This window comes from Mytilus edulis, chromosome 4 (assembly GCF_963676685.1).
Source record: "Mytilus edulis chromosome 4, xbMytEdul2.2, whole genome shotgun sequence".
Classification (NCBI taxonomy): Eukaryota; Metazoa; Mollusca; class Bivalvia; order Mytilida; family Mytilidae; genus Mytilus; species Mytilus edulis.
The window spans coordinates 90,818,068-90,830,950 of record NC_092347.1 but is presented as its reverse complement, the minus strand read 5'-3'; the positions used below and the strand labels follow the sequence as shown (position 1 = coordinate 90,830,950).

The following is a 12,883-nucleotide window of genomic DNA, read 5'->3' as shown; positions in this document are numbered from 1 at the left end:
TTGAAGGCCCAGGATTCTATTAATCTTCATGAAATATTTATAAAACTTCATGTTTGAGTTAATTTCTTTAAAATCTGTGAAATTAAGCAAGTTTGGTTTAATTCTGAATGTTCTCTTTTTTCACCCAATATTGGTTACATTTCTGTAAATATTGACAATGCAATTTCCCATAGGAACTCCTTTTACGGCTAAAACTGTACTTTTACTATGAAGTTTTGAAAAATCCTATCCTAGAATTGAAAGTTCATATGCACTACAATTGTTTTCAAAGGTCAAAATATAGGGCTGTGCGGCATATTTTCAACGTTTATATGCCCTGAACTTCTCTGAGTTTAAACTAACACTAATTTTCTTAACTACCCCTACCTCGAATGAAAGGTTACCACAGATTTCAATGTAAACAATATGCACATGTTTATTTACTGGTAACATTCCCAAGTTATGTCTCTGTGAGATGGAACACAGAGAGCATAACTAGGAACCAGTATGTGAACAAAATAAATTTTCTGTGAATATTCAAGATCTCCCCAAAAGAGGCGTGGTTTGAGAAACAGCTGTATTTACAAAGTGCAACCTACAACCGTTTTCATACTTTCAACCAACCTCTAAATGCCCGCGATTTCGTGGGTGTCATCCAGTGCGTATAAAAATAGAAGATCAACAAAAAACAAATATTGTATCAACTAATTTGATTGAGATCGCCTTATGACCTTCAGCAATGAGCAAACCATTACTCTACAGTAAGCTATAAAAGGCAAGGTCTAGAATAACAAATGTAGACCAATTGAAATAAGAAAAAATTTCGGCCCGATTTATGAACAAGACGATAAAGGGGAAACAAATTATGACAATGATTAAATTACTGACTCTTGATCTTAAGTATGCACATATATAATGGTTAAACATGTTTGCTGGCGCTAAACGTTCCCCAATGCATTGGATAACGGCGAAACAATGGTAATGCAAAGGCCTTAACATCTAATAAGAAAATATATGTATCTATGACTAGTCATTCGGAATTATTTCGAAAGACATTGGTTCAAAGAGTAAAAAGGTTTTTGTAGTTTTGTTATTTGATGAATTCCATTTTCTTATGAATTGCAAATATAGAATGTCAGACTTCTTGTGTTTCTGTTCTTAGATTCATGTATGATCGATGTCTTTGTCGTCACATTTCTTGTTTCATGTTTCAATTTATATTTTTTTCTTACATTGTTTCTGATAACCTCTTTTATTATTTTAGATTTCTTGTAAGTAAAACACATGATTTCAATGCAAAAAAATATTTATTTGGAACTATATACAAATGGTATCAATGTCTTTTATAACGGTCCAGACTTTAGTAGGCTGGAAAAGAATAAAACATTATTATTATTATTATTATTATTATTATTATTATTATTATTATTATTATTATTATTATTATTATTATTATTATTATTATTATTGCATACCATATAATATTTCCCGCAAAAAGTTACCAAAAGTTAGCGTGCAATAAATTCCAATATTGCACTAAATCTTCAAAATTCATGACGTCATCAACGACAAAATCTTAGTTTAAACCGATTCTTACTTTCAAATATTATATTGCTATACAATAAAAGGGTTAATTTTTTGTGCATGAAGGCCACAGACCACAATTAATTCCTCTATCAGTTCTTTATAACCTTTTGCATCATTAAAAAAATTGCACCATGCACTTTTGTCCAATTTTTTTTGTGTGTAATGTATTGTCCTAGTCCAAATATATATCCAAAATTCAGAAAGATTGAAGCAATCACTTTTACAAATTTAGCCAATACTCATCCATACCCCTATTGACAAGTCAAGAGATGTTCCGAAAACTGTAAATATCACCTTTTTGCACTTGACCTAATCACTCATTCCATATCAAAATCAGTTAAAATACAACCTCCAAAAATTTATTTGACCTCTCTTCTTTCATTTCCACCCAAAAAGATTTAAGGAATGAGTGAGGAAAGGAAAGAAAAAAAAAATTAAGGAAAAATACACTCTAATTAAAAGGAACTATATTCGTGGACAACGAAAAGCGGGGTCATTAATTGTGGTCTTGGGCCTATTAGGGGCCTAAAACTTGACCAATTCTAATAAAACTTGCCATGATTCAAGCTTAGTATATTATAAAACAGGTTACAAAGTTTCAAAGCCATATGATACCAAATAAAAAAAATGTGGCATTTTTTATATCTGAATTTTGGGTGCTGAATTGTGGCGTTGAATTAGAACAATTAAAACTATCAAATTTGAGATTCTAAAAACCAAAAGATACCAAAACTAACACTTTTTAATGTCTCTATGTATAAGTTAACATCTATTTAAAGTAACAGAAAGCATATTTCATGTATCAGACTGATGCAAAATGGCTAGAAGTTAATTTTATATGAGCCTGTGCCAAAAAATAGAGGTTTTCAATTAGGGTGAGGCCTTATATCAAATGTAATATTTTTCACTTACCACAATTTTCTGAAGTTGTTAAGTTATCAAACAAACTTAAACAGGTTATAAATGTACTTTTGATGGAAATATAAGTTTCAAATAGCATAACGCATGTGGATAAAATGGTCTTTAGCAATGTTATGCTTAAAAAAACAGATTGCCAGTTTAGGCCGTTCCCCACATTTGCATATTTAAAAGCATATAAATGATATGGGAGATGGAGATATACTTTTTTTTGCTAAAATCTGTGCTCAGATATGATAAAACATGGAGCCTGGATGTAACAAGACTGTCACTTTCAACTATATATGCAGACAGTATGGTCTGATGCAAAGTTTATTAACTTTACTGTTTAAAAACTGAATGAAATGTCAGCCTCAAAAGGCCAATATTTAAACCACTAGCTATCCAACAGGAGAAAGTAAAGGTAGTCTGTGAAACAGAAATGGTTAAGCAACCAGTAATAAGTGTTTTTGATGTAGGTTCAGTGCAATCTGTTTTGGAATACAACTTTTAAGTGCATAGAACTTCACATTTCACCTGCTGCGTATACTGACCGTTAGACTTAGACTATTAAAACAGCACATTTTGCACTCTTTTTATGTTTTTATCTACTTTTTTTTGTGTTCAGAGTTCACAAATAAGTTAAACAACTGAAATAAATACCACAAACACAAATAGATATCAGAAAAAAAACTGTCAGAGAGAAATTAAGCATGCTGTTTTTGAAAAAAAAGTGAAAAAGCTACATTTTAGGCATTTAACCTGAAAAGTGACTTTTTCACAAAATTTCTATCAAATGAAAGTGAAAATCATTTCTTCTCATATAGTTTGACAAATCAATACCAATAGATCATTCAGAAAAGATGCCAAAGTAAAAATTCTAAATTTGCTGAAATGCACCTCTTAGGCCACAGACCACAATTAATTCCTCTATCAGTTCTTTATAACCTTTTGCATCATTAAAAAAATTGCACCATGCACTTTTGTCCAATTTTTTTTGTGTGTAATGTATTGTCCTAGTCCAAATATATATCCAAAATTCAGAAAGATTGAAGCAATCACTTTTACAAATTTAGCCAATACTCATCCATACCCCTATTGACAAGTCAAGAGATGTTCCGAAAACTGTAAATATCACCTTTTTGCACTTGACCTAATCACTCATTCCATATCAAAATCAGTTAAAATACAACCTCCAAAAATTTATTTGACCTCTCTTCTTTCATTTCCACCCAAAAAGATTTAAGGAATGAGTGAGGAAAGGAAAGAAAAAAAATTAAGGAAAAATACACTCTAATTAAAAGGAACTATATTCGTGGACAACGAAAAGCGGGGTCATTAATTGTGGTCTTGGGCCTGAACATTGGGGAATATTGTCCCTCGTAGAATATATATTGTACGAGCTTGCGAATTCTTCTCGGGACAATATTCCCCAATATTCACGCAATAACCCTATATTATTATTATTATATATTGTATAGCAATATAATATTTGAAAGTAAAAAAGTTGTTTTAACTATGATTTTGTCGTTAATGACGTCATGAATTTTGAAGATTTATTGCACTGGTGCAATATTAGATTTTATTGCACGCTAACTTTTTGTTACTTTCTGCGGGAAATATTATATTGCTATGCAATAATTATTATTATTACTTTGAGGCAATCTACAAATAAAACAGTATAATGACCAAATATTCTTGTGATAATACTAAAGAGTCAATGTATGTGTATATGGTGGTGTGTTGTTGATCAATACCAGTCGAGGGAAGTAAAATAGCCAATAGGAACGAAATTTCTTCTCAATAATTAAGTTTTCCCCGATCATGAGCTGAATTAAATCGAATATTAAAAGAGACTGTAAAACTCATTATTTGTAATGTAATTTTATTTTGTTACAAAGCACCAAGCGTCTTTTGCGTAGTGCAAAAAATATCCTGCACCAAGTCAGGAAATAGGCCATTGTTATGTTATAGTTCGTTTCTGTGTGTGTTTCATTTTAATGTTGTGTCTCTGTTGTGTCGTAGTTCTCTTATGTTTGATGCGTTTCCTTCAGTTTTAGTTTGTAACCCGGATTTGGTTTGTTCTCAATCAATTTATGAATTTCGAATAGCGGTATACTACTGTTGTTGTTAGTTTTGAGAAATACCACTTCAGACAATATAAAAATAAACTTTTGTGATATATCAAGGTTAAGGGAGAAAATGAACGAAACAAATAATACAAGTTAAAGGCATGAGGCATATACTTGTTATGAACCAATTGAAATACAGGATACTTATAAGAGGTATTTTCCTATTAGATCTTAAAATGTCCGACAGCAGATCTAAAATAGCAGGTTTTTTTATAATGCTGTTATTAGAGTTGTTAACAATATAGAAGTCTTGTTTAAAAACTTATTCTCTAATTTCTGTGCTATTTTCACATTTCCAGACTGCTGTGAGAAAAATGTTTCTCCTCACTAGTGAAAAGTCTGTTCTCGGCAAATGATTGGTTGAAATTTAATTATGACGTGAAATTTTCTTGTTTTCTTCTAAATTTTCTTATTGTGACGTTATGAAAAAAGGCGCCCATGCCTAATGACGTCACATCAAAAGTACACAACTTTCCTCAAATCTTTGCAAAGGAAGGATAAAAACCATAAGAGAATCAGATTCCACTACTGTAACTCGTGTATTACGATATTTCTCAACTCTCAACAGATAAATTTTAATTATCTATAAAGTTCGGCAAGCCTCGCGCTTTAAATAATAAAATGTAACTGTCGCGAGCGGAGAAATATCACAAAACACTTGTTGCAGAGAAGGAATCTATATTACTAAAATTTTACCATCTATAGCTAAAACAGACCAATAACAAATTATTGCATTAATCAACAAAGATGTTCTAGTTTGCAATATTTCATGAACTCTTTCTTTTTTTAATTTTAGGTGTAATACTTCTGTTGTGTTTTTGTTGGATATTTTCACACAATCAGATCATATACTATTGGTAACAGACAAGTAGAATTATCTTTGTTTGCCTTGTATATATCAATCTTACATTTTTTGCCGTAACCTCCATATCCGTATCCTCCACCATTTCCACCTCCGTATCCACCGTATCCTCCGTTTCCACCTCCGTATCCACCGTATCCTCCTCCATTTCCACCACCATAACCGCCATAGCTTACATACCCTCCGTTTCCACCACCGTATCCTCCGTATCCACCTCCGTTTCCACCACCGTATCCACCATATCCACCTCCTCCTCCTAGGTTACCTAAACTGACGAGTTGAACACCATATCCTCCGTTACCACCACCATATCCACCGTTACCACCACCATATCGACCACCGTATCCTTTTCCACCGCCGTATCCTCCGCCATAGCTTACATATCCTCCGCCGTTTCCTCCACCGTATCCACCATATCCTCCGCCGTTTCCTCCACCATATCCTCCATATCCACCTCCGCTTCCTACAAGGATGACACCACCACCATTTCCACCTCCGTAGCCACCATAACCTCCATATCCACCTCCACCACCACCTCCACTGCCGTATCCTTTTCCACCTCCATAACCACCATAACCTCCATATCCACCTCCACCGCCACTTCCGCCTCCTACAAGGATGACACCACCACCATTTCCACCTCCGTAGCCACCATAACCTCCATATCCACCTCCACCGCCACCTCCACCGCCACCTCCTCTGCCGTATCCACCATAACCTCCATCACCGTATCCACCATAGCCTCCACCGCCACTTCCACCTCCTACAATGATGGCACCACCACCACCACCACCCTTTCCAGTGCCATAGGCACAGCCGAAAATGGCAATGAGAACGCAAATGGATAACTTCATCTGCAAAAATCAAAGAAAAATAACTGCGTATGGAAGATTGAAAAAAGCAACAAAATGTTTTTATTTTAGTTTATTCTATTCTTTAAACTCACAATTGTTTTTTAATGCACATGATCTATATATACGGCGGTGTCAATCAATTTGGCTTTTCGTCTTCTGTTTTTATTTGCTACTGACCTTGAACCAGTGTGCATAAAGTATTTTGTAGATTCTGCCAATGATCCGGTTTGCACATGCACAGTATTTTGTAGAAACTACATCTCAACCGGTGTGCACCCGAAATATTTGTAGATACTGTCACAAAATATTACTATTATAGTGCCCATTTGCACTTCTTAATCTATGTACTTTACGAATGAGATTTTGTGTTTACATTAGCATAAAAAGCCACTTGGTCATATCTGCATAATATAAAACATATTTTTTTGTGCTCTCAAATCTCGAGAGTTCAACTACCTGCTGAATCTTACAAAAAGCGGTTGTGAAGTGTTTCTTATTTCTATATAAATGGTTTAGAGAGTGACGTGACAAAAAGTTTTATTTCATTGTAAATTAAGGGAGAAATTAATTCAACATTATTGACATATACTAGATATCTAAATGGAATATTAAAGATTTGCATCGACTTTATCGGAAAAGATATGCTTTGATAAAATTGATGATTTTCTCCAATACCAAATGCGTTTTTATAAACTTAGCTTATAGTAGAAACAATGAGAAAAAAAAGCTGTGTCAAACTTCTAAAGTCATTGCAGAAAAAAAATAAAACCATGCTTTTCAAGATTTCAAAAAAGTTTGAATAGCAATACCAATGACACTAGAATATATAATTTTTCTTCAAGATATACGTTCATGATGGACGCTTTAACTTAAACGTTTAAAAACCAGGGATATATAAATACGTAGAATCTTTTGAAAATATTTGATCAAAAGGGGTCTCAAAACAATAGCCCAATTAATCAAAGGTTAACTCTGCCTGAGGGAATAACAAACTTCGTTTTTTTTTAATCCTAAGCAGACTACGGGCTTGAAAATGAAAATAATACTGAACTAATTTCGTGCGTCGAAGCAATTAACTGGATTTAGAGTAAAAACAGAAGCTCCAATTTTGACACTTGAAAGCCAGAGAATATGTATAAATAAAGGCAACAGTAGTATACCGCTGTTCAAACTCATAAATCCATGGACAAAAAACAAAATCGGGGCAACAAACTAAAACTGAGGAAAACGCATAAATATAAGAGGAGAACAACGACACAACACTACAATGTAACTAACACACACAGAAACGGACCAAGCATCAGACAAAATCCCACGAGAATAACAAATATAACATCAAAACCAAATTCATGAATTTGGGATAGACAAGTACCGTGACACGTCTTATCGCAATGTCAATTTACACTCAAAAATAAGAGAAAACAAACGACGCAACGTTAAATTGTAACACACACAGAAACGAACTATAATATAACAATGGCCATATTCCTGACTTGGTACAGGACATTTTTAAAGGAAAAAATGGTGGGTTGAACCTGGTTTTGTGGCATGCCAAACCTCGCACTTTAATGGCAATGTTAAATATAACATAGAAATGACAACATAATATTACAGGACTACAATACAAATCAATAGGAAAACGTATTAGACAAAGAAACACATGATTGATGAATAACAAAAAGCATCAGGTACATTAGGACACGATACGACATATTTATAGAATACTTCCACTTATGGGGAAAAAACGAGATTGGATATATAACACATCACGCTTATCCTGAATTGTTTAAAAGGAAAGATTTTTTTATCATATACAGAACAAAATTAACGAAAAACAAATTCGTAAGATCCGCAAATACCATGATACATATATTGCAACGTAACCCCAAAATGCATACAAATAATTGAGACGGACGTTTTAATTCAAAAGTTGGAACTAAAACTTTTGCAATTTTAACATTTTAACATTTTGCAAAACTGTATCAAACTATGCAACAGTAATATCTAAGGAAACACTTATCGATTAAGAAAAGAGAACAACGATGTGTAAAATCATAGGACAACGAATGGCCTGCAACAGTGAATGAATCTTTTACGTTAATATACAAAGTAAAAAGTAACTTGAATAACAGAATGTGAAATAATACAAAAGAAGAAAAAGTAAACAGTCTGTTTATTTAATGACAATAACACAACCAAAATCATTGTTCACAACAACCAATGATCAGCACAGGATTTCAGTGATTGGAGAAGAAGTTATTTAACACCTGATCATAATATTATGTCATTTTTAGAAATAAAACTAATTTTTACCAAATTTCACACAAATCAATATTTTAGTAAAATCAATAAACTTGGACCCATTAAACCGTTATAGAATGATTATTTCTCCTTCAAGTTGTTACCAAATAAGATGTGTTTAACCTTTTTAACGATTTACAAAAATAAAATGAAACGAAAGCAATAAGCTAACCAAGTTACAGAAGAAGCTTACCGTGTCTTTGGAGGAATGGTCTGACTGGTGAAAAATATAAAAACTTACCTTGTCTTTGGAGGAATGGTCTGACTGGTGAAAAATATAAAAACTTTAACAGTTTTATACTTATTTGTAACATTAATTAAACTATCAATGTGATGAATAGTAGGGATAGAATATAAAAATGACGGATTGTGACTTTGTTTATTCCTAAATCGATGTGTAAATTATACAGCTTTAAATGTTTATGTGATCGAAGAGAAAACAAAGGTGCAATTATTTTGCATAATTTTAAAAGCAAAAAAAGTATGGTTTATACCAATGCTAACTTACTTATTTAAAAATTAGGTTAATATTTTGACAGTCACGAATAAGATGAATATCAACCAAAGACCAGGGACTAGGTGCAAAAAAACACACCATGATAATTTCCAAACTGAGTGAACCACATACAAACTGAAAATATCAGTCTTTAGACAATAACAGCTAATGGAACGGGAAAACCACTGTAACTTTCCTTATTTAGTACAGACAATTGAACATAACTGCAAGTCACTATATGACTCACAAATGATAAATAAAACGCATATGGCTTAGAGAAGCTTACATGTATCAATGGCTTCTAGCCTTAGGAATGTAACACATATATAAATGTGGAGATACGATGGTCAAATTTAACCATTCATTTTAACAATTAAGTTGTCATCTGACCGTTATTGTCAATTGTATATGTCATTTAAGCTTAAGTTATGAAGTTAATTTAACTGTTACTGTATATAAAAATAAAAATAATTATATATTTGTTTCTCTTTTAATTTCAAGTTCATTGAGATAGATGCAGTCAGAATAATCATATCACAACTTCGAATAATTCAGTCAAAAGAATCTTTATGTCGATGAAACCTCTCGGACATAGTGGTATAAGAAGTCGAACTATTGCCAACAATGAGGGTTTGAGTGCAAGTCCCGCAAGTGACAATTGTGCTCGACTCCAATCTTAATTGACTAGGATTGTAAGCTTTCCTACCGAAAAACGTAGGTTCTCTCTCAGGACCCCGGTTTCAGCAACCAATACAAAATGACCTCATTGTGAACATTTTTTGTTTCGTTTTCTTTGGATGTTGTTGTATGAAGTTAGCCGAGGGGAAAAAATAGTTCTATTCTACAACAAAATATTTGTATCTAGTTTTGAGTCCTTTCAATCGAAAATCTATTCTAAAAGTTTGTCTTAAAAGATTGACGGAAGATACCAAAGGTATAATTAAACTTAATATTTGCTGACATAGTGACCATTTCATGGCATGAAACGAACCATTATCAACATAAATACAGTTTACAAATCACAACACGGAAAAATAAGGAATGAGCAATACTAACCAAACCAAGAATACTGAATAAGTTGTATCAAGTGATAAGGCATTGAAAAAGCTAAATATCAAACGATTTAATACTATCGTTCTATGAAAGTAATTGTAGAGATATTTTCTAAATCACACCTCCACCAGTATATTAATTTAATTGATATTTTATAGTGTGTCTTTTTATGTTGCGATGTTACACTGTTGTATCAGTGTTAACTATTAAAACTATTAAACCTCCTGTATTTGTTTGCACCTGCCCTAAATCAGGAACATGATTTTCAGTGGTTGTCGTTTGTTGTAGTTCATACGTTTTCTCGTTTCTCGTTTCCTCTTTTAAAATAGATTAGACCGTTGGTATTCCTGTTTGAATGGTTGAACACTAAAACTTTTCGGGGCTCTTTAAGGCTGGTTTACTTTTACTTTTTGGGACTTAGATGGCGAGTTTTCTCATTGGAACTCATACCGCATCCTCTTATATCAATAAATTGGCATTTAAGAAACAGAAAAATATATCGGTGAGCTTTTCTCAGCTCTTTATGGAAAGAAATAAGCTAACAATTTTCAAACATCGAAATTTAAATGTCATAAATCCTTTTAAAATACTTACGTTGGTTAAAAGGAACCCGAGGGGATCAAATCTATTTTAAGTTTCTAATGAAGAAAGTTATAGACTGCTGAAAACAATATGTTGGAATTATATATTTGTTGTTGTCCAGACTCTAGTGGCTTTCTAGAATCAAAGGTCCGCTTCATCCCTAAATGTTCGAATCAAAAGACGTCTCTGATGTCTTTTTCTAACGTCATATCGACAAGAATGAGAGTTTTATTAATTATGGTTTGAAATAGTTTGCTTTATTCGGCATGAAGTTAGAAGTTGGAGTCTCCATGCTTTTCAACTTCGTATTTTATTTGGCCCTTTAACCTTTACTGTTCAAGCGTACCTGATAAGTCTTTGGGAGACGGAGTGCGCGTCTGGCACACACAATATGACATCTGGTAAATTTGATGAGTTGATTTACAACTCATTAACGATATTTTATCATGTGACATAAAATGAAATTATCTTAAATTAATTTGTTTAGTGTTCTTTTAAAGAACAAACCTTGTCAAAGATTGTCTTGAGTCGTATCTTTACTTGTTGGTTATTTAGCGAATGTTTTGTTTTGCATAAAAATAAAATTGAGAATGGAAATGGGGAATGTGCCAAAGAGACAACAACCCGACCATACAGCAGACAACAGCATTTAATTGATTGATTTAATGATTTGTGTTTAATATCACTTTCAGCACTATAATGCTATTTCATGGCGGTCAATTTTTTTTGATGGAGGAAACACAAACCTAGGTTATAGTCAATAGAGATTAGAATCGAACACACCTGCGTCGTGTGGAATTCACAACATCCGTGTTTAAAGGCTAGTAATTCTGTAATGTGACTACTTAGCATATATTCGATAGTTTCTTCTTAAAGTTATATGAAGCCTCAAATTAGAAAATATGATGCAAATGGTTTTTTATAACAAAATTGATAGTTTTCATTACCAAACTTATGTACATGTACCCTTTTGTAAAGAAAATTTACTTTTTTAAATTGCTTGCTTCCAGGAAGCAATTCGCCGACATATTTGACGTATGCAAAGTGACCTTAGTATGACCCTTCTCGTAAAAATCCGGGGATCGCAATACGCAAGGACTGTTACTAAAATAAAATATTATCTGATTGTACATGTTAAACACGTGCTCAATATGCATGCTTCTTTCATAATTGTTTACTTTAAGGTGGCAATTGGGAATCTTCGGCTTCAAATCACGACAAGTAACATGAGCAGCCATATTTAATGACAAATATACGATATGTGTGCGTAAAATATGATAAAATCGTGCACAGAAGACTAAGTTTATGATATATACATGCATTGGTTCAAGAATTGGATAAATATTTTTTTCACCAGTAACTCGTTTCATATGACTTTAATTCAGTCATTACATGACAACAAATTAGTCTAGGACAATAACAGGCGTATAGATACTTATTGGTTATTTTTCAAGAATGAACGTTGCCATCTATATTCTTATCGGCATTGTTTTATTGGAATTCTGTCTGTCTGACGTTTAACACACATCAGTAATCATTGGCCTTCTTTGATCCAATTTATCTGTTGTTTTCTGTTTGAATGTGTATAATGGTTTCAGTTGTTATTCATATAAATGATTTTCTTGTATCTTTCTGTAGGTCGATATTTTTACCTTCTTTTTTTTTAAACGGAATCAAATACGAAAATGAAGATCGGAAAAAACTTAAACAACTGTATTCACATTTGCCTATACAAGACACCTGACAACACTCGTCAAAAGTCACATTTAACTTTTTAGCTATTAGCGAAATGAGGTATAAATAACAAAATTGGATAGTTTCGCAATTTTTCGAGATGATCTTGAATAAGGCAACAGTACTATACCGCTTTTCAAAATCTTAAGTCATAAATCGATTGAGAGAAAACAAATCTAGGTTACAAACTAAAACCAAAGAAAACACATCAAATGTACGAGGAAAACAAAGGAACAACAATAACACATAAATTCATCAAAAACAAACGCCAACATACATAGAAACATACTTTTTTTACAACAAATGCCGTATTCCTGACTTGGAACAGGACATTGAAAAAATGGTGGGTTGAACCAGGTTTTATGACTACAGATGGGTGCGGTCCTAACCTTGACAAAAGTTAACT

The 12,883-nt window shown here is 32.8% G+C and overlaps 1 protein-coding gene across 3 annotated transcripts; it reads right to left on the bottom strand.

Moving 5' to 3' along the window:
* Positions 1 to 1,267: 1,267 nt before the first annotated feature.
* On the bottom strand, positions 1,268 to 8,947 carry LOC139520996 (uncharacterized). Of its 3 annotated transcripts, XM_071314123.1 has the most exons (4): positions 8,854 to 8,947; positions 6,047 to 6,311; positions 5,504 to 5,980; positions 1,268 to 1,347 (listed from the first exon to the last, which is right to left on the bottom strand). In XM_071314123.1, exons 2-4 carry the CDS (start codon positions 6,309 to 6,311, stop codon positions 1,340 to 1,342), a joined length of 750 nt encoding a protein of 249 aa, XP_071170224.1. In that variant the 5' UTR covers positions 8,854 to 8,947; the 3' UTR covers positions 1,268 to 1,339. The 3 variants fall into 3 exon arrangements, with proteins under 3 accessions (XP_071170224.1, XP_071170222.1, XP_071170223.1); XM_071314121.1 differs by having other exon boundaries at positions 5,504 to 6,311; XM_071314122.1 differs by lacking the exon at positions 8,854 to 8,947 and adding an exon at positions 6,489 to 6,596 and having other exon boundaries at positions 5,504 to 6,311.
* Between the last annotated feature and the right edge of the window lie 3,936 nt (positions 8,948 to 12,883).

Coding starts and splice junctions, on each gene's coding strand:
- LOC139520996 (XM_071314121.1), bottom strand. CDS start 6,311: ATGAAGTTATCCATTTGCGTTCTCATTGCCATTTTCGGCTGTGCCTAT.